We start from the raw sequence: 19,804 nt of genomic DNA, 5'->3' as shown, positions 1-19,804 counted from the left end.
TTTGCATTCACTTAGCTGGATGCTAGTTTGCCCTCAATTAGCTGGATGCTAGTTCGCCCTCACTTATCTGGATACTAGTTTGTGTGATTCTGGAGTAATGACAGGTGAAGGCAACCCCTAGAGAGACTGGGGCTACGTCATGATTATCCACTATTCTCCCTAAGTATGCACTTGCTCACTTCCAGTCATGGATTGACAAAATGGTGGAAAATCCCCCCAATATTTACACCAATCTAATATTTTTTAATTCATGACTGGATGTGCACATTTAGGGAGAAGGGTGGAGAACCAGGAGGCAGCCTGGGAGTCCTCACAAGGCCTTCTTTCCCTCCTTTAAACACCATCCAGCAGGTTTACAATGTTCAGAGTAGTGAACCCCATCCAGCCACAGGTTTACAATGTCTCAGAGTAGTGAGAACACCCATCCAGCCAGGTTTACAATGTCTCAGAGTAGTGAACAACCCATCCAGCCCAGCGTTTACAATGGTTTCAGAGTCAGTGAACACCCATCCAGCCCAGCGGTTTACAATGTCTCAAGTAGTGAACACCCATCCAGCCAGGTTTCATGGTCTCAGAGTATGAACAACCCATCAGCCGGTTTATCAAGTGTCCTAGAGTTAGTGAACACCCCATCCAGCCCAGTTTACAATGTCTCAGAGTAGTGAAACAACCCATCCAGCCCAGGTTACAATAGTCTCAGAGTAGTGAACACCCCATCCAGGCCCAGGTTTACAATGTCTCAGGTAGTGAACAACCCATCCAGCCAGGTTTACAATGGTCTCAGATATTGAAACAACCCATCCAGCCCAGGTTTACAAGTCTCAGAGTAGTGAACACCCCATCCAGCCCAGGTTTACAATGCTCAGAGTAGTGAACACCCCATCCAGCCCAGGTTTACAATGTCTCAGAGTAACTGAAACACCCCATCCAGCCAGGTTTACAATGTTCTCAGAGTAGTGAACCACCCCATCCATTTCTGATTTACAATGTAGTGAATCACCGCATGGTGAGAGGGTTATACATTTTACACTAAGCACCAACGTCCTCCAGAACAGCTGCCTCTGTTGTCGTGGGAACACATCTTTATGGAAGACTTTACGAGTTCCATCAGCCTGACTGACAGTCGTAAGTGGCATCGTGCCGTTTCTTTGAGCAGTTGTAAACTGTGGTTTTTAACAGATAGATTTACTTCATTGGGCTGGAAGGAATTTAACACCGGACAAGAGTCCACTTCAATTTATGGCAATTTTTCTTGTCTTTCATATTTTGTTGTTATAGTAACAGACAGGTTKAATTAGAGGGTGGGACAGAGGTAGGGGAGTGCAGACAGAAAAGACAGGACTGGGGATCAAATCCCCACCTGCAAGGCATCACGGGCAGTGCAGAGCTGGCAGTCGCTAGACCAGACCAATGCTGTGTGAGCAGATTCTGTCATACCTGTGCACTCTGTTGTATAGTACTGTCTATCACTACGGCTTTTCATTTCAGTCTTTCTTACAAATAAAACAGCCTGCCAAGAAATCCATTGTGAAACTTCATAATGAATTGTCTCTTTCATTGTGACCTACTGTTTTCGATCAATCACAAATGACACCTTCTCAACATAATGAATAGTATTTTGGGCAGACATAAACAAAGACATTAACAAATGCATTTGAATACCGCAAGCACTGACGTGTGTATGGACACACACACACACACACACACACACACACACACACACACACACACACACACACACGAGCTGCAATGACAATAGACTAGAAGATAGGCAATCTGTTCATGAATAGGTGACCGTTATGAAGTTGTCATACATGCGGAAGAGCAGACACACCTTGTTGGAGCTGTGGTGCCACCGTGCTGAAAGCATTGAGATGAGATAAGATGCTCTAGCTCTTTGAATCTCCCAATGAACTTCTCACATGCATAGCAAACAAGTTGCAGACAGAGACATGCATCTTCGAATCAAATATTAAAGGAATCATTTAAAGCGTGTATGTTTCAATGTAAATATTAAAGGAATCATTTAAAGCGTGTATGTTTTAATGTAAAGTATTATGGAATCATGTTAAAGCGTTGGTATGTTTCAAATAGTAAGATATTATAAGAATTCTATTTAAAGGTGTATGTTGTGTAAAGTAGATCAGTTAAAGGATATCATTTCAAAGCGTTGTATGTTTTAATGTAAATATTAATTAGAGGAATCATTAAAGCGTGTGATTTGTTTCAAAGTTGTAAATATTAAAGGTAATCATTTAATAGGTTGTATGTTTTAATGGTAAAATTAAGATGGAATTCTTTAATAGTCGTGTATGTTTTTTAAGATTGTAGATTATATTAAAGGAATAAAAAGCTCTCTTAGTTCCCTTGTTGGTTTCTTAGTCACACGGTTCCTCTAGAACCAGCTAAGCATGTCAAATTAAACGCACCACCACATAACTCCCTCGGTCTTCAGGTACTTCAGAAAAATAAACACCAGCGCACAAGTCAAAAGGGATTAGCCTCAAAATATAACAATAGGCTGAATATGAGTACAATACAATATCTAGCTTTTAGTGAGGCCCAATGTTTTCAAGTATAAAGCAATGGACTGTACTATTGCCTTGCTTGCCAGGTGTATTGTATTAGAGACAGTTGAGGACAAACACTATAAATGAACATCAAACACAACTATATTGTATCCCAAAAATAATCTACCGTCCTGCTGTTCACATCATTATTGGTACATCTGAGTTCTARGAACTGGACATTTGGTCAAACAAACTGAACGGCTCAACAATAAAATCATTTCAGTTTTCATTCTTTATTGAACATCTGTATTCATATCCCGTCACTCAAAATTACAAAGAGTGACTATTTTTCAATGCATCACCAGTAATAACTCATAACACCATGTCAATGAATTGTCTTTCCATGCCAGAGATGCAACAACACTTGGTTATGTGGCCAACCCCCGAGCAATGTTGTGCGGCTAATCACTGTTGATCTTGGCTACGACAATTGGCACGCTCGCCCTTTTCCCAGGTTGCCAAGGCCCACGTTGTCTCGTGTGACAGCTGAGTGAGTCACAGTGGGCCTGGCAGCCGACAAATAGAAGATGACTGGTCAAACCCAGAATTCAACCAATGGAGAGTGGAGCTGGTGGAAAGTGAGCGGGGGAACCTGTGAGGCCCACTTTCTCTCCTGCACGCCCTGCTACCCAGCTAATGACATCTACATCTATTGCCTCGGCTAGCTTCCTAATTCCACGTCTGCAGATCTTACGAGGACATCTTTTTCTTAAAGGGACATCTTTTTTTTACCAGGACATCTTTTTCTTAAAGGGACATCTTTTTCTTACCAGGACATCTTTTTCTTTTTGCCTGCTCTTCTATCCACACGGAGTTTGAGCCGTAGAGATGTACAATACTACAGTATGTGTTCTAAGACTGTTTCTATGGTTTCAGCATGAAACCAAGGCTGGAATGTTATAAAGGATAGAGAAAGGGATGTATGATCATTATGAGAGGATAACCAGACATTATAAGGGGTCATACAGTACATGCTTGTCACAAGTCTTATAACAACATTATAACTGCATCCCAATGCATTATACCTGCAGGCAAGTAAAGGGTTACCAAGTATGCATACATATACTGTAGGCATAGGCCTGTGTCACTCAAGAGACAAAACTCATGTGCAGTGTAAATGGCATTAGCATGTACTTTACTAACACCCCTAACTTCTAAAAGAGSACTACACTGCTCTTCCGCTCCAGTTTCGGTCCCACGTCGCTGAGATGTTAGGAAGTTATCAGCTCAGTCTGCCGTTCAAACACCCCCAGAAGCACAAGGGACCGTCCACCTAATCTGAGACAGCACTTGACTTTTAACACATCCTCCAGCATGAGCACGACCCTCGGCATCCTCCTTCCGATACCTCCTCCTCACTCCTCTGGCCTCCTCCTGCCTGCTCCTGCCTCCTCCAGTCTCTTCCTGCCTCCAATAGCCGCCTTCTGTCTCCTCCTGCCACCTCCAGCTTCCTCCTGCCTCCTCCTACCCCACCTGCTCCTCCTGTCTACCCCTACTTCCAACAGCATCCTCCTGTCTCCTTCTACCTCTTCCAACCTCCTCCAGCGTCCTCCAACCTCCTCGCCTCCTCCATTTCCCCCCTGCTTCCAACAGCATTCTCCTGGCTCCACCTGTTTCCTCCTGTCTCCCCCTGCTTCCAACAGCCTCCTCCTGTCTCTTCCAACCTCCTCTAGCCTCATCCAGCCTCCTCCTATCCCACCAGCCTCCTCCTGCCTCCACTAGCCTGACATTTAATTTCCTACAACGCTGACCTTTATATTCAAACATCAGCGGCGGGGGAATACATATGCCTGTTTTGTTCATCCTCTCCAGTGTGTATGGCAGAGACTCAGACACAGCCATAAAATTGGGCGAATTAAATTGTAAAAGCGCAGATGTGTTATTTGGCTTGTTTTGAAGATTTACCTGCAATGTGGGCAGAGGTAGAGAAGGTAACAGCCATTCATTTTCCATGTCATGTTCATTCACACTGTTATGTTATGATGGTCATATTATGATCATAATCGGACTCAATGCTATGTCCTCAATAAAAATGCACACACCTTTCACCATTTACTGCTTAGAGATGCTGAGAGAGAATAGATCATACTGATCATGTCATGTATGGTMATATACACAGTCAGACAAAATGCCATGTCATCCACCAAACAGGTGGAAGTACAGTACCAGTCAAAAGTTTGGAKACACCTACTGTACTCATTCAAGGGTTTTTCTTTATTTGTACTATTTTCTACATTGTAGAATAATAGTGAAGACATTAAAACTATGAAATAACACATATGGAATCATGTAGTAACCAAAAAAGTCTTAAACAATTCAAAATATATTTTAGATTTTAGATTCTTCAAAGTAGCCACCCTTTGCAGGTCAGTTGTTTTGTGTCAAGGTAGGTGTGCTATACAGAAGATAGCCCTATTTGGGAAAATACCAAGTCCATATTATGGCAAGAACAGCTCAAATAAGCAAAGAGAAACGACAGTCCATCATTACTTTAAGACATTAAGGTCAGTCAATACGGAACATTTCAAGAACTTTGAAAGTTTCTTCAAGTGCAGTCTCAAAAACCATCAAGCGCTATGATGAAACTGGCTATCATGAGGACCGCCGCAGGAAAGGAAGACCCAGAGTTACCTCTGATGCAGAGGATAAGTTCATTAGAGTTAACTGCACCTCAGATTGCAGCCCAATAAATGCTTCACTGTGTTCAAGTAACAGACACATCTCAACATCAAATGTTCAGAGGAGACTGRGTAAATCAGGCCTTCATGGTCGAAATGCTGCAAAGAAACCACTAAGGACGCCAATAAGAAGAAGAGACTTGCTTGGGCCAAGAAACATGAGCAATGGACATTAYACTGGTGGAAATCTGTCCTTTGGTCTGATGAGTCCAGATTTTAGATTTTTGGTTCCAACCCCCGTGTCTTTGTGAGACGCAGAGTAGGTGAACGGATGATCTCCACATGTGTGGTTTCCACTGTGAAGCATGGAGGAGGAGGTGTGATGGTGCTTTGCTGCTGTGAAGCATGGAGGAGGAGGTGTGATTGTGTGGGGGTGCTTTGCTGGTGACACTGTCAGGGATTTATTTAGAATTCAAGGCACACTTAACCAGCATGACTACCACAGCATTCTGCTGCGATACGCCATCCCATCTGGTTTGAGCTTGGTGGGACTATCATTTGATTTTCAACAGAAAAATGACCCAACACACCTCCAGGCRGTGTTAGGGCTATTTGACCAAGAAGGAGAGTGATGGAGTGCTGCATCAGATGACCTGGCCTCCACAATAAACTGACCTCAACCCAATTGAGATGGTTTGGGATGAGTTGGATCGCAGAGTGAATGAAAAGCAGCCAACAAGCGCTCAGCATATGTGGGAACTCDTTCAAGACTGTTGGAAAAGCATTCCAGGTGAAGCTGTTTGAGAGAATGCCAAGAGTGTGCAGAGCWGTCATCAAGGCAAAGGGTGGCTACTTTGAAGAATCTAACATATAAAATATATTTTGATTTGTTTAACACTTTGTTATTTGTTATTTCAAAGTTCTGATGCCTTCACTATTATCCTACAATGTAGAAAATTGTAAAAATAAAGAAAAACACTTGAATAAATAATGTGTGTCCAAACTTTTGATTGATACTGAGATTAGGTAGCCTAGTGGTTAGAGCATTGGGCCASTAACCAAAAGGTTGCTAGATCGAATCCCAGGGCTGACAAGGTAAAAATCTGCTCCTGAGCCAGGCAGTATTCCCCGGGTGCCGTGGATGTCAATTAAGGTAGAATTTCAGAGGGGTTGCTTTAAGTGCGGAAGACACATTTCAGTTGAATACGTTCATTTGGACAACTGACTAGGTATCCCCCTTTATTGTACATGTATGTATMTTTCTATTTTTATGTGTGCTTGTTTTAAAATAGTCAAATGAATAAACMAAACTATTCCCTCACATTCTGCTCTGCCCCTTTTTGTATTCTGCTAAGCAATGTATGTTGCCTGTTGGAGGTAAAATTGTGTTGCCATGGCAACGAGCCTCACTTCTCATTCATGCCATCATCATGCCAAATCCTGTTGTAGAAAGGAGGAGAGAGGMWGAGAATAGAAGAGAGAAAGAGACAGAGGAAGAAAGAGAGGGAAGAGAGTGAGAGAATGAGAGAAAAAGAGAGAGCGAGAAAGAGAAAGAAAGAGAGAGAGAAGAAAAGAGAAAAACAGATAAAAGGGAGAGAACCAGAACAAGAATGAGGGAGAAAAAGAGAAGGGAGAAAGCGGGAGAGAGAAGAGAGATGAGAGAAAGAGAGAGAAAAGAAGAGAAAAACAGACAGAAAGGGAGAGGGAGATAAAGAGAAAGAGAGAGAAGAGAAAAACAGACAGAAAGGGAGAGGGAGATAGAGAGAGAAAGAGAGAGAAGAGAGAGATTCCTTCTCATGGAATTTCCTCATCCTCTTGTCTCTCACTTTCCTCCTCTGCGATTCATCAGGATACAGCAGCTCGTCCTCAAATCCACCGGAGACCAGGGGGAAATTATTTACTCTGAGTAAATAATAATCTGGGGAGAATTCAATCCAAGGCCTCTCTCTCGGACGCAGCAAACACATCACTAAATAATTCAAACAGCACCAATTAGCCTTGAGTTAGTTCTAATCTGTTTGACCAATACTCTATTGTTTCCTCCTTCACGCGATTACTGACATGACGGCGAACGTACAGTCAGTCTGTGATGATGAAGAAGGCTGATAACGGCGAGGCTGACGACTAAGCTGTGAGCACTCGAGGCCAAGGCGGGGAAACACCGGGCGACTTGGCTGTTGCATTTCTCCTCTATGCTGTGTCAGGACGTATGAACACAGAGTCCTCCTTTATTTTATGTCGAAAGCTTGTAGCAGTAGGGTTGTCGGCAGTAGGGTTGTCGGCCAGTAGGTTGTCGGCAGTAGAGTTGTCGGCAGTAGGGTTGTTCGGCAGTAGGGTTGTCGGCAGTAGAGTTTCGGCAGTAGGGTTGTCGGCAGTAAGAAGTTGTCGCAGTAGGGTTGTCGGCAGTAGGGTTGTCGGCAGTAGAGTTGTCGGCAGCAGGGTTGTCGGCAGTAGGGTTGTCGGCAGTAGGGTTGTCGGGAGTAGGGTTGTCGGCAGTAGAGTTGTCGGCAGTAGGTTGTCGGCATAGAGTTGTCGGAGTAGGGTTGTCGGCAGTAGAGTTGTCGCAGTAGGGTTGTCGGCAGTAGAGTTGTCCCATCAGTAGAGTTGTCGGCAGTAGGGTTGTCGGCAGTAGGGTTGTCGCAGTAAGGTTTGTTGTCGGCAGTAGGGTTGTCGGCAGTAGGGTTGTCGGCAGTAGGGTTGTCGGCAGTAGAGTTGTCGGCAGTAGAGTTGTCGGCAGTAAGGTTTCGGCAGTAGGGTTGTCGGCAGAGGTTGTCGGCAGTGGGTTGTGGCAGTAGAGTTGTCGGCAGTAGAGTTGTCGGGAGTAGGGTTGTCGGCAGTAGGGTTGTCGGCAGTAAGGGTTGTCGCAGTAGGTTGTCGGCAGTAGGGTTGTCCATCAGTAGAGTGTCGCAGTAGGGTTGTCGGCAGAGGTGTCGGCAGTAGGGTTGTCGGCAGTAGAGTTTGTCGGGAGTAGGGTTGTCGCAGTAGAGTTGTCGGCAGTAGGGTTGTCGGCAGTAGGTTCGGCAGTAGTTGTCGGCAGTAGGTTGTCGCAGTAGAGTTGTCGGCAGTAAGGGTTGTCGGCAGTAGAGTTGTCGGCAGTAGGGTTGTCGCAGTAGGGTTGTCGCAGTAGAGTTGTCGGCAGTAGGGTTGTCGGCAGTAGAGTTGTCGGCAGTAGGGTTGTCGGCAGTAGGGTTTGTCGGCAGTAGGAGTTGTCGGCAGTAGGGTTGTCGGCAGTAGGTTGTCGGCAGTATGGGGGTTGTCGGCAGTAGGGTTGTTCGGCAGTAGAGTTGTCGGCAGTAGGGTTGTCGGCAGTAGAGTTTGTCGGCAGTAGGGTTGTCGGCAGTAGCGGTTGTCGGCAGTAGGGTTGTGGCAGTAAGGGTTTGTCGGCAGTAAGTTGTCGGCAGTAGGGTTGTCGCAAGTAGAGTTGTCGGCAGTATGGTTGTCGGCAGTAGGGTTGTCGGCAGTAGGTTGTCGGCAGTAGGTTGTCGGCAGTAACGTTGTCGGCAGTTAGAGTTGTCGGCAGTAGAGTTGTCGGCAGTAACGTTGTCGGCAGTAGAGTTGTCGGCAGTAGGGTTGTCGGTGTAGGGTTGTCGCAGTAGAGTTGTCGGCAGTAGGGTTGTCGGCAGTAACGTTGTCGGCAGTAGAGTTGTCGGCAGTAGAGTTGTCGGCAGTAGAGTTGTCGGCAGTAGAGTTGTCAGCAGTAGAGTTGTCAGCATTGAGTTGTCCCGGCAGTAGAGTTGTCCCGGCAGTAGGGTTGTCGGCAGTAGGGTTGTCGGCAGTAGGGTTGTCGGCAGTAGGGTTGTCGGCAGTAAGGTGTCGCAGTAGAGTTGGTCAGCAGTAGAGTTGTACAGTAGAGTTTGTCGGCAGTAGGGTTGTCGGCAGTAGGGTTGTCGGCAAGTAGGGTTGTCGGCAGTAGGGTTGTCGGCAGTAAGGTTGTCGGCAGTAGAGTTGTCGGCTGTAGGGTTGTCGGCAGTAGGGTTGTGGCAGTAGGTTGTCGCAGTAGGGTTGTCGGCAGTAAGGTTGTCGGGAGTAGAGTTGTCGGCAGTAGGGTTGTCGGCAGTAGGGTTGTCGGCAGTAGGGTTGTCGGCAGTAGGGCTGTCGGCAGTAGAGTTGTCGGCAGTAGAGTTGTCGGCAGTAGGGTTGTCGGCAGTAGGGTTTCGCAGTAGAGTTGTCGGCAGTAGGGTTGTCCGGCAAGTAACGTTGTCGGCAGTAGAGTTGTCGGCAGTAGAGTTGTCGGCAAAGTAACGTTGTCGCAGTAGAGTTGTCGGCAGTAGGGTTGTCGGCTGTAGGGTTGTCGCAGTAGAGTTGTCGGCAGTAGGGTTGTCGGCAGTAACGTTGTCGCAGTAGAGTTGTCGGCAGTAGAGTTGTCGGCAGTAGAGTTGTCGGCAGTAGAGTTGTCAGCAGTAGAGTTGTCAGCATTAGAGTTGTCCCGGCAGTAGAGTTGTCCCGGCAGTAGGGTTGTCGGCAGTAGGGTTGTCGGCAGTAGGGTTGTCGGCAGTAAGGTTGTCGGCAGTAGAGTTGTCAGCAAGTAGAGTTGTCAGCAGTAGAGTTGTTCGGCAGTAGGGTTTGTCGGCAGTAGGGTGTGTCGCAGTAGGGTTGTCGGCAGTAGGGTTGTCGGCATAAGGTTGTCGGCAGTAGAGTTGTCGGCTGTAGGGTTGTCGGCAGTAGGGTTGTCGGCAGTAGGGTTATCGGCAGTAGGGTTGTCGGCAGGTAGGTTGTCGGCAGTTAAGGTTGTCGGGAGTAGAGTTGTCGGCACGTAGGTTGTCGGCAGTAGGGTTGTCGGCAGTAGGGTTGTCGGCAGTAGGGCCTGTCGGCAGTCAGAGTTGTCGGCAGTAGAGTTTCGTCGGAGTAAGGGTTGTCGCAGTAGAGTTGTCGCAGTAGGGTTGTCGGCAGTAACGTTGTCGGCAGTAGAGTTGTCGGCAGTAGAGTTGTCGGCTGTAGTTGTCGCCAAAGTAGAGTTGTCGGCAGTAGGGTTGTCGGCTGTAGGGTTGTCGGCAGTAGAGTTGTCGGCAGTAGGGTTGTCGGCAGTGAACGTTGTCGGGAGTAGAGGCTTGTCGGCAAGTAAGTTGTCGGCAGTAGGATAGTTGGTCGCAGTAGAGTTGATCAGCGAAGTAAGAGTTGTCAGCATTAGAGTTGTCCGGAGTAAGAGTTGTCCCGGCAGTAGGGTTGTCCGGCAGTAGGGTTGTCGGCAGTAGGGTTGTCGGCAGTAAGGTTGTCGGCAGTAGAGTTGTCAGCAGTAGAGTTGTCAGCAGTAGAGTTGTCCCATCAGTAGAGTTGTCGGCAGTAGGGTTTTGTCGAGAGTAGGGTTTTGTCGGCAGTAGGGTTTTGTCTGCAGTATGGTTTTGTCGGGAGTAGAGTTGTCAGCAGTAGAGTTGTCGGCAGTAGGGTTGTGATTTTCCTGTGTTTTATATATTTCCACACCATGAGGTTGGAGTAATACTGTGAAATGTTGAAAATTATGATAATACCCTTTTTGTGTAAGAGCTGTTAGAAAAGACCGCCTGAAATTTCAACTTGTTTTGGGGTTTTGGACCGCCTGGCGACATCACCAGGAGTTTTCTCTCTGCCAATAACAGCTAGTTTTCAGGTTACATATCCCTCCCATTAGGCCCCTCACTCAGACCACTACTAGACAGTCTTAGCAAAATTCTTGCTTAAGTATATATTTTTTGCTAATAAGCTATTCTTGACCATTTTAATTGAAAACAATCACAGTAAGGTACTTAAGGAAAAGCAGCCAACAAGTGCTCAACATATGTGGGAACTCKTTTAAGATTGTTGGAAAAGCATTCCAGGTGAAGCTGGTTGAGAGAATGCCAAGAGCTTGCAAAGCTGTCAAAGGCAAAGGGTGGCTACTTTGAAGAATCTTRAATATGAAATATATTTTGATTTGTTTAAAACTTTTTGGGTTACTACATGATTCCATATGTGTTATTRCATAGTTTTGATGTCTTCACTATTATTCTACAATGTAAATACGTATGTGAACATATTGTAATAGGCTATGTAACCCTATTAGGTACGGCAAGGACAAGAAAAGCGGTTTGTGACACGGATATTGTACGAGTACTTCCAACTCTAACTGGGGGAGTGAATGTTGTAAAGGGGAGTGTGAATTAGTTGTCACACATGGCCTTGTTAACATGCTAGATGAAMTGCAGGTACTTAACGAGAGAACGACCGCCTCGACTATTATACTTAGCAAGACGTCACGATGTGTGAAGTCGAGGCGAAGTCCGCTGAGCTGTCAAGAGTTTAATACGCTGTTAGCAGTCATGTGTCAAATATCAGCCTGGGTGAGATTCTGAGAATGGGGTGTTGGGAAGGAGAGAAATAGGGAGAAAGAGAGAAACCGTTGGAAACAGAGAGAAATAGGTAGATAGAGAAAAAGGGAGAGAGAGAGAGAGAGGGAGAGAGATAAATAGGGAGAGAGAGGGAGAGAGAGTTGGAAAGAGAGAGAAATAGGGAGAGAGAGCGAGGAGGAGAGAGAGAGATAGGTCGGGAGAGAGAGAGATAGGTCGGGAGAGAGAGAGATGGAAGAGAAGTCACCATTGATGAAATTAAGCGGATAAACAGTATGGGGGCACGGGAATCGGAGGCGTATACGGGGTGCACGATTAGATAAGGGCGTCCTGCATGGTCGCCCGATCGGAAAAAGCCAACATCAGGACACCGAGGGGGCTCCCATCCTATCATCAGCAGGAGTGAGGGGCGGAACGAGGCTACACCTCTGGGCCCCCTAACTAAAAGAGAGGGAGCATGGAGAGAGAGCGTGACGGAGGATGTTATCCCCCTACCTCCCTCCTCCTCACCGTCTCTCCCTCCCTTTCWTCCTCAGAATGACTGAACGGGATGCTACTTCCTACTTGCTGTAACACCGGGGCCATATAATTGCAACCCTTCTAAGTAGCCTGGGATAATCCCCAAACCCCCAAACGGCTTGACCCATCTGGTATCTGATCAGCTTCTGTTATCAACGATGAGAACGGAAGATAGCGATACATAGGCTTACTTATCCCAGTCTCTGCCAACACCAAATCCCCCCCAGCTGAAGTTACTCTGTTATCGTTCCGCTAATAACTAGAAGAATGAATCAGCATGTCCTTGGACCACTGAGTATAATAATGGCAGCGTCTCATCATCGAGGTAGCTATACTGTATGATTTCCTCACTATGTAAAGCGTCTTGTGTCCGTGATGCCAAAGCCATGATGTTGGAATGGTGGAAGTGATTAAAAAGTGAAAGGAGAGTTTCATTATTCATCAAAACAACACTATTAAACGACACACAATATAGACAGAATAATAGCAGACTGATTCTGCTCAAACAATAGGACTTGTTATCTGTCATTTTGGCAAATGATTGGATTTACACACACACACACACACACACACACACACACACACACACACACACACACACACACACACACACACACACCACCACACACACACACACACACACAACACACACACACACACACACACACACACACACACACACACACACACACACACACACACACACACACACACACACACACACACACAACACACACACACTACACCCACCACCCACTAGGAGAGTTGAACTTAACTCTGCAGCCAGTCCAGTCTGCCCTGAGGAGGGTTAAGTTAAACCCCATGCAGGCTGGTGTCCTGGAAATGTCATGCGTGAGCCACTGAACAGAAAAGAGAGAGAGAGCTATAGCAGAGAGCGAGAGAAGTAGAGAGGAATCGGAGAGAGAGCAAGAGAGAGAGAGATAATGAGGGATCGGAGAGAGAGAAGCGAGAAAGAGAAAGAGAGAGAGAGAGAGAGAGAGAGAGGAGCGAGAAAGAGAAAGAGAGAGAGGAGAGCGAGAGAGAGAGAAAAAAGAGAGAGAGAGAGCAGAGGGGAGGAGTGACCAGCCAGGCAGAAAGGAGGAGAGGAGGAGTGAGGGGAACAGCAGGTACCAAATCCAGGCAGAGAGGAGAGAGCAGTGACCAGCCATGCCTCCATGATGGATGGGCCTCATCCAGGAAACCACTGTACTGAACCTGGCAAAGACAAGCACAATAAAAGCTCTAGATAATGTGCTACCGTCGCAAAACACAGCCGGTCAGAGAGCGTTATCCATTAAACATGAAAGGGGCTGACAGAGACAGTGACAACCGGGCACCTGCAATGTGATGAGTCTGAAAGAGTCCATCACGGCTTGTCTTCTTTTTACCCAGCAGCCACCTCTCCTCCCCCACTGACAGATGCTGGCTGTGTGGTTTTCAGACGCGTCTCACGCACATGTAATCACGGCCCACACAGCTAACCTCTGTTCCAGCGAATTCCATCACTGGTTCCTCACTGAACACCTTATCTTATTTGGGCAGCTCTTCCCCTCTGGGTGAAGTTGTTAATTAGTTTCTTGCCCTCACTCCTTTCCTGTTCTTTCTTCCCCCCTCCRATCCTCCTCCTCTCCTTCACCTCCTGCTCTTAGCCAGGTGTCTGCTATGTTGCTGATTCTTATATAGCAACGACAGTCAAGTCCCTTTTCCTATGCAGACCTAGCAAGAAGAAGGAACTGAGAAACAATAGCTGCTTTGTCACAATGCCAAGTGGCGAATAAACACAAGTGTCTCATTCAGAACGGAGCTGATACAGATACAGATGCACCCCCCCCCCCCCAGGTGAAAAGACACCCGGCTCGAGTGTTTTAAAAACAGTCCTGCGAGTCTGAAAGAATCTGTGCAGCCAGTGAAAATGTGCTTCACTGTGCTGAAAATATCGCTGAGCGTGTCGTGTGAGAGAAAGTCGACCCCAATATGTGGAACCACTGGGCAGAACACCTGACGTGTACACAGAACCTAAATAAATAAATCAAATAAAAGTCTAAATGTCCTCAGRACCCTGCAGTGATGACTAACAGCATGCAAGACTGGGAAGTTTGTTTCCAAATAAATCAGGAAAAATAAACAAATATAAAAATAGAATGGAACAAATTAGTTTCATGTTTTTATTTGACTTAGTGTTGACTTTGAGCGCCGGTGGGTGGCGACCAGGCAATGACAAACCTGACGGGGAATAAATCACACCGTGTGATACCATTAGAAGTGGCTGAGGACTCTGTCATTCCAGCTGTGCGCTGACAGTGCTGAAGGTGAGGGAGAAGGAATGGTGAACGGAGAAGACGGCAAACGGAATGCCATCCCTAACCGGAACACCACAGACAAGGAGGGTGGGGGTTGCTTTAAAGGAATGAAATGCTTTCTGCTAGTTTCCTCTGGTCGTCTTGAAGGGGGGGGGGGGGGGTGACCCCCAACAGCAGAATGCCACCCACAGTCAGAAAGGACAAATTCTAATGTCTTCACAAGTACATCATGCACAGGCTTTAGCAGGATGGAATATGTTAGGTCTCAGGATCATATTTCTGCAATGACTACAGTATCTTCTTGGTGTTAATCTCTTTCTGCAAAAATTTTTAAATACTGCAAAATAAGGGCATTTTCTGCAATGAATACTGTCAAAGTCACTACTTGGCTAGAATGACAAAACCTMATTCACTCTCATGGGTGACAACCGAATGAGGAAGTACTGTGTTRTACAGATAATTGCTCTCGCCTTTGAGACAAAAGTAGACCTTAAAAGGTGAAACTGACAAAACCTAGAGCATGAAAAGTCAAGGTGAAGGCCTAACTGTCCCCGCTCACCTGTTTGATCCCCAGTCGGTAGGCCACGATGCGGTCCACAGACAGCGGGTTCTGCTGGGTCCACTGTAGCTTGAAGCCGTAGACCCTGGGCCGGTTCTGCCACAACGCACTGTACGTGTCATAGTAGAACTCTGGGGCATAGGCCCTCCCTGTAACAAAGAAAATAAAAGCAGACTGGTTTTAGCATGGGCTGTGTGTGTGGGCGCTTCTATTTGTCCTATTGCAGACCTACTCAGTATACACCGAGTATACTAAACGGTAAAGGACACCTTCCTAATATTGAGTTGRACCACCCCCATATGCACTCAGAACAGCCTCAATCTGTTGGTGCACCGTACTCTTCTACAGCTAAACATGTCTTCTTGTGGATATATATATGAAGAGCACTGTTGCTGTAGCATTGAAGCTTTACTTTTCCCAATGCTGCCCACAAATAGAACATGCAGAAAGAAACCCAGTGGTTCAAAGAACGCACTGACACAAAACTACGCAGTCGAGAAGAAGAGAGCTAAAAGCTGACAAGCCATGGAAAAACAGCTTAGCGAAAAAAGACCTGTCTCGTTCTTGAAAACCTAACTTGTTACTAGACAAGCAGGAAGAGGTGCACAGGAGCTTTAGAGTGTGCCTATTAACACACAGGGTAATGGATTAGTCCAAAGCAGACGTTAATGTGACATTGAGGAGCGGTCTATCTATCACATATATTTGATGTTACAGCGAGTCGTGATACAACAACATATCAGCGTCTCACATTCCAGCTATGTGAGTTAAATGAATCATTCTAGCTATGTGAGTTAGATGAATCATTCTAGCAATGTGAGTTAGATGAAATCATTCTAGCTAATGTGAGTTAGATGAATCATTCTAGCAATGTGAGTTGATGAATCATTCTAGCTATGTGAGTTAGATGAATCATTCTAGCAATGTGAGTTAAATTAATCATTCATTAGCAATGTGAGTTAGATGAATCATTCAAGCAATGTGAGTTAGATGAATCATTCTAGCAATGTGAGTTAGATGAATCATTCTAGCTATGTGAGTTAGATGAATCATTCTAGCTATGTGAGTTAGATGAATCATTCTAGCTATGTGAGTTAGATGAAATCATTCTAGCTATGTGGTTAGATGAATCATTCTAGCTATGTGAGTTAGATGAATCATTCTAGCTATGTGAGTTAGATTGAGAATCATTCTAGCTATGTGAGTTAGATGAATCATTCTAGCTATACATTTACATTTAAGTCATTTAGCAGACGCTCTTATCCAGAGCGACTTAACAAATTGGTGATTCACCTTATGATATCCAGTGGAACAACCACTTTACAATAGTGCATCTAACTCTTTTAAGGTGGGGGGGGGGTTAGAGGGATTACTTTATCCTATCCTAGGTATTCCTTAAAGAGGTGGGGTTTCAGGTGTCTCCGGAAGGTGGTGATTGACTCCGCTGACCTGGCGTCGTGAGGGAGTTTGTTCCACCATTGGGGTGCCAGAGCAGCGAACAGTTTTGACTGGGCTGAGCGGGAACTGTACTTCCTCAGAGGTAGGGAGGCGAGCAGGCCAGAGGTGGATGAACGCTATGTGAGTTAGATGAATCATTCTAGCAATGCGAGTTAGATGAAATCATTCTAGCTATGTGAGTTAGATGAATCATTCTAGCTATGTGAGTTAGATGAATCATTCTAGCAATGTTAGTTCATTGACTCATTATAGCTATGTGAGTTAAATGAATCATTCTGGCTATGTGTGTTACATGAATCATTCTAGCTATGTGAGTTAGATGAATCATTCTACTGTAGCTCGTTGAGTTAGATGAATCATTCTACTGTAGCTCGTTGAGTTAGATGAATCATTCTAGCTATGTGAGTAAAATGAATCATTCTAGCAATGTGAGTTAGATGAATCATTCTAGCTATGTGAGGTAGATGAATCATTCTAGCTATGTGAGTTAGATGAATCATTCTAGCTATGTGAGTTAGATGAATCATTCAGCAATGTGAGTTAGATGAATCATTCTAGCTATGTTAGTTAATGACTCATTATAGCTATGTGAGTTAAATGAATCATTCTGGCTATGTGTGTTACATGAATCATTCTAAGCTATGTGAGTTAGATTAATCATTCTACTGTAGCTCGTTGAGTTAGATGAATCATTCTAGCTATGTGAATTAGATGAATCATTCTAGCTACAGTATGTGAATAAGATGAATCATTCTAGCTATGGAGTTAGATGAATCATTCTAGCTATGTGAGTTAGATGAAATCCCGTTTCATATCTTGACATGATGTGACATTAATATCTAATATCTCATATATCAGCAGGTAGCCTAGTGGTTAGAGTGTTGGGCCAGTAACCGAAAGGTTGCTAGATCAAATCCCTGAGCTGACAAGGTAAAATCTGTCGTTCTGCCCCTGAACAAGGCAGTTAACCCATTGTTCCTAGGCCGTCATTGTAATTAAGAATGTGTTCTTAACTGACTTGCCTGGTTAAATAAAAAAAACAATGAGTCATGATACAACACAATTAAAAAAAAAAACTTTTACTAAAAACAAATATTTGATCTCGCTTGATGCCAGCTAGGTCAATATAATTCCAGACTTTGTGTGATTGAAAGAAAACAAAGTTACCTAAAATCATCCATCTCCCATCTATAATTTACAATGAAAACCTGGATGTGTTGTTTGTAGACGGAATGTATAGTCTATAAGTAAGAATGTAATACTCACTGTATACATGGATGTGTTGTCTGAAGTCACAACACAGTCTATGGATGCCTTTATAACAGTCACACGATGATGACCACAAAGTCATTGAGATCAATGGGAGTATGACTTCAGAGAGAAGCACTTGAAAGCATATTGGCTATTTCTTTCTTTCTATTGTATTTAAAAATAATAATATTTAACCTGTATTTATTTAACAAGTCAGTTAATAAGAACAAATTCTTATTTACAAAGACGGCCTACCAAAAGGCAAAAGGCCTCCTGCGAGGACGTGGGCAGGGATTAAAAATACAAATAAATGAAATAAAAATATAGGACAAAACAGAGATCACGACAAGAGAGACAACACAACACTACATAAAGAGACACCTAAGACAACAACATAGCATGGCACCAACACATGACAACACAGCATGGCACCAACACATGACAACACAGCAAGGTAGCAACACAACATGAAAACAACAACATGGTAGAAACACAACAACAACATGGTAGCAACACAACATGGTAGCAACACAACAACAACATGGTAGCAACACAACATGGTAGCAACACAACATGGTAGCAACACAACATGGTAGCAACACAACATGGTAGCAGCACAAAACATGGTACAAACATTATTGGGCACAGACAACAGCACAAAGGGCAAGAAGGTAGAGACAACAATACATCACGCAAAGCAGCCACAACTGTCAGTAAGAGTGTCCATTATTGAGTCTATGAATGAAGAGATTTGYGATAAAACTGTCCAGTTTTATAAGCTACAAGATTAGACTCAGCAGGGACTGGACCCGGAGTGACCTCTCCCATCTGACCCCTCCCATACGACCCCCTCCCATCTGACCCCTACTTTAGCCACACAGACGAAAGGTCACCAGGTGGTGGTGTAGCTTACCACTCCAGTCTAACTTACCTGTCCACCACACACACACACACACACACACACAACACACACACACACACACAACACACACACAACACACACACACACACACACACACACACACCACACACACCACACACACACAACACACACCACACACACACAACACACACACAGTACCTGTCCAAACAGAGGTACTACACACACTCTGAACTCTACATGGTTATACAGTGGGTGTTACAAATAACTTCACGTATGGTAAAACAGACGATATCTGATATCTTTACATTTTAGTCATTTAGCAGACACTCTTATCCAGAGCCTATTGGTAAGGCTGATATGAGGGATGGGAACCATGGCTTAAGTAAGGCTTTGGTCTTTGGTAACTGGGACGTGAAGCCACATTTTTCCGTGGGTGGAGAGCTGAGCTGCTGCTACAGCAGAGTCCAGCCTCACAGTTACCCCCGTCATCAATATTTCACAACCAACTCCTCAGAAATGTGAAGCTGTCCTCTTGTCAAACGTTCATTACCAGCCACTACCGCAGCAATGTTACTGCTATGCTAGAGATTCATTACCAGCCACTACCGCAGCAATGTTACTGCTATGCTAGAGATTCATTACCAGCCACTACCGCAGCAATGTTACTGCTATGCTAGAGATTCATTACCAGCCACTACCGCAGCAATGTTACTGCTATGCTAGAGATTCATTACCAGCCACTACCGCAGCAATGTTACTGCTATGCTAAGATTCATTACCAGCCACTACCGCAGCAATGTTACTGCTATGCTAGAGATTCATTACCAGCCACTACCGCAGCAATGTTACTGCTATGCAAGATTCATTACCAGCCACTACCGCAGCAATGTTACTGCTATGCTAGAGATTCATTCCAGCACTACCGCAGCAATGTTACTGCTATGCTAGAGATTCATTACCACCACTACCGCAGCAATGTTACTGCTATGCTAGAGATTCATTACCACACTACCGCAGCAATGTTACTGCTTAGCTAGAGATTCATTACCAGCCACTACCGCAGCAATGTTCGCTATGCTAGAGATTCATTACCAGCCACTACCGCAGCAATGTTACTGCTATGCTAGAGATTCATTACCAGCCACTACCGCAGCAATGTTACTGCTATGCTAGAGATTCATTACCAGCCACTACCGCAGCAATGTTACTGCTATGCTAGAGATCATTACCAGCCACTACCGCAGCAATGTTACTGCTATGCTAGCAGATTCATTACCAGCCACTACCGCAGCAATGTTACTGCTATGCTAGAGATTCATTACCAGCCACTACCGCAGCAATGTTACT

At 45.0% G+C, this 19,804-nt stretch overlaps 1 protein-coding gene across 1 annotated transcript in view; it reads right to left on the bottom strand.

Annotated features, from left to right (window-relative positions):
- LOC111968948 (MAM domain-containing glycosylphosphatidylinositol anchor protein 2) overlaps nt 1-19,804 on the bottom strand; it is a 249,599-nt gene that overhangs the window by 46,498 nt on the left and 183,297 nt on the right. Inside the window, exon 10 of the mRNA XM_023994932.3 lies at nt 14,866-15,014. Within this exon, the coding sequence (XP_023850700.1) occupies nt 14,866-15,014 (149 nt within the window). The remainder of the gene's footprint in view (nt 1-14,865; nt 15,015-19,804) is intronic.

Source organism: Salvelinus sp. IW2-2015, linkage group LG9 (assembly GCF_002910315.2).
Source record: "Salvelinus sp. IW2-2015 linkage group LG9, ASM291031v2, whole genome shotgun sequence".
Classification (NCBI taxonomy): domain Eukaryota; kingdom Metazoa; phylum Chordata; class Actinopteri; order Salmoniformes; family Salmonidae; genus Salvelinus; species Salvelinus sp. IW2-2015.
Note: the sequence above shows the minus strand (reverse complement) of the source record. Positions and strands in the feature narration are given on the sequence as shown.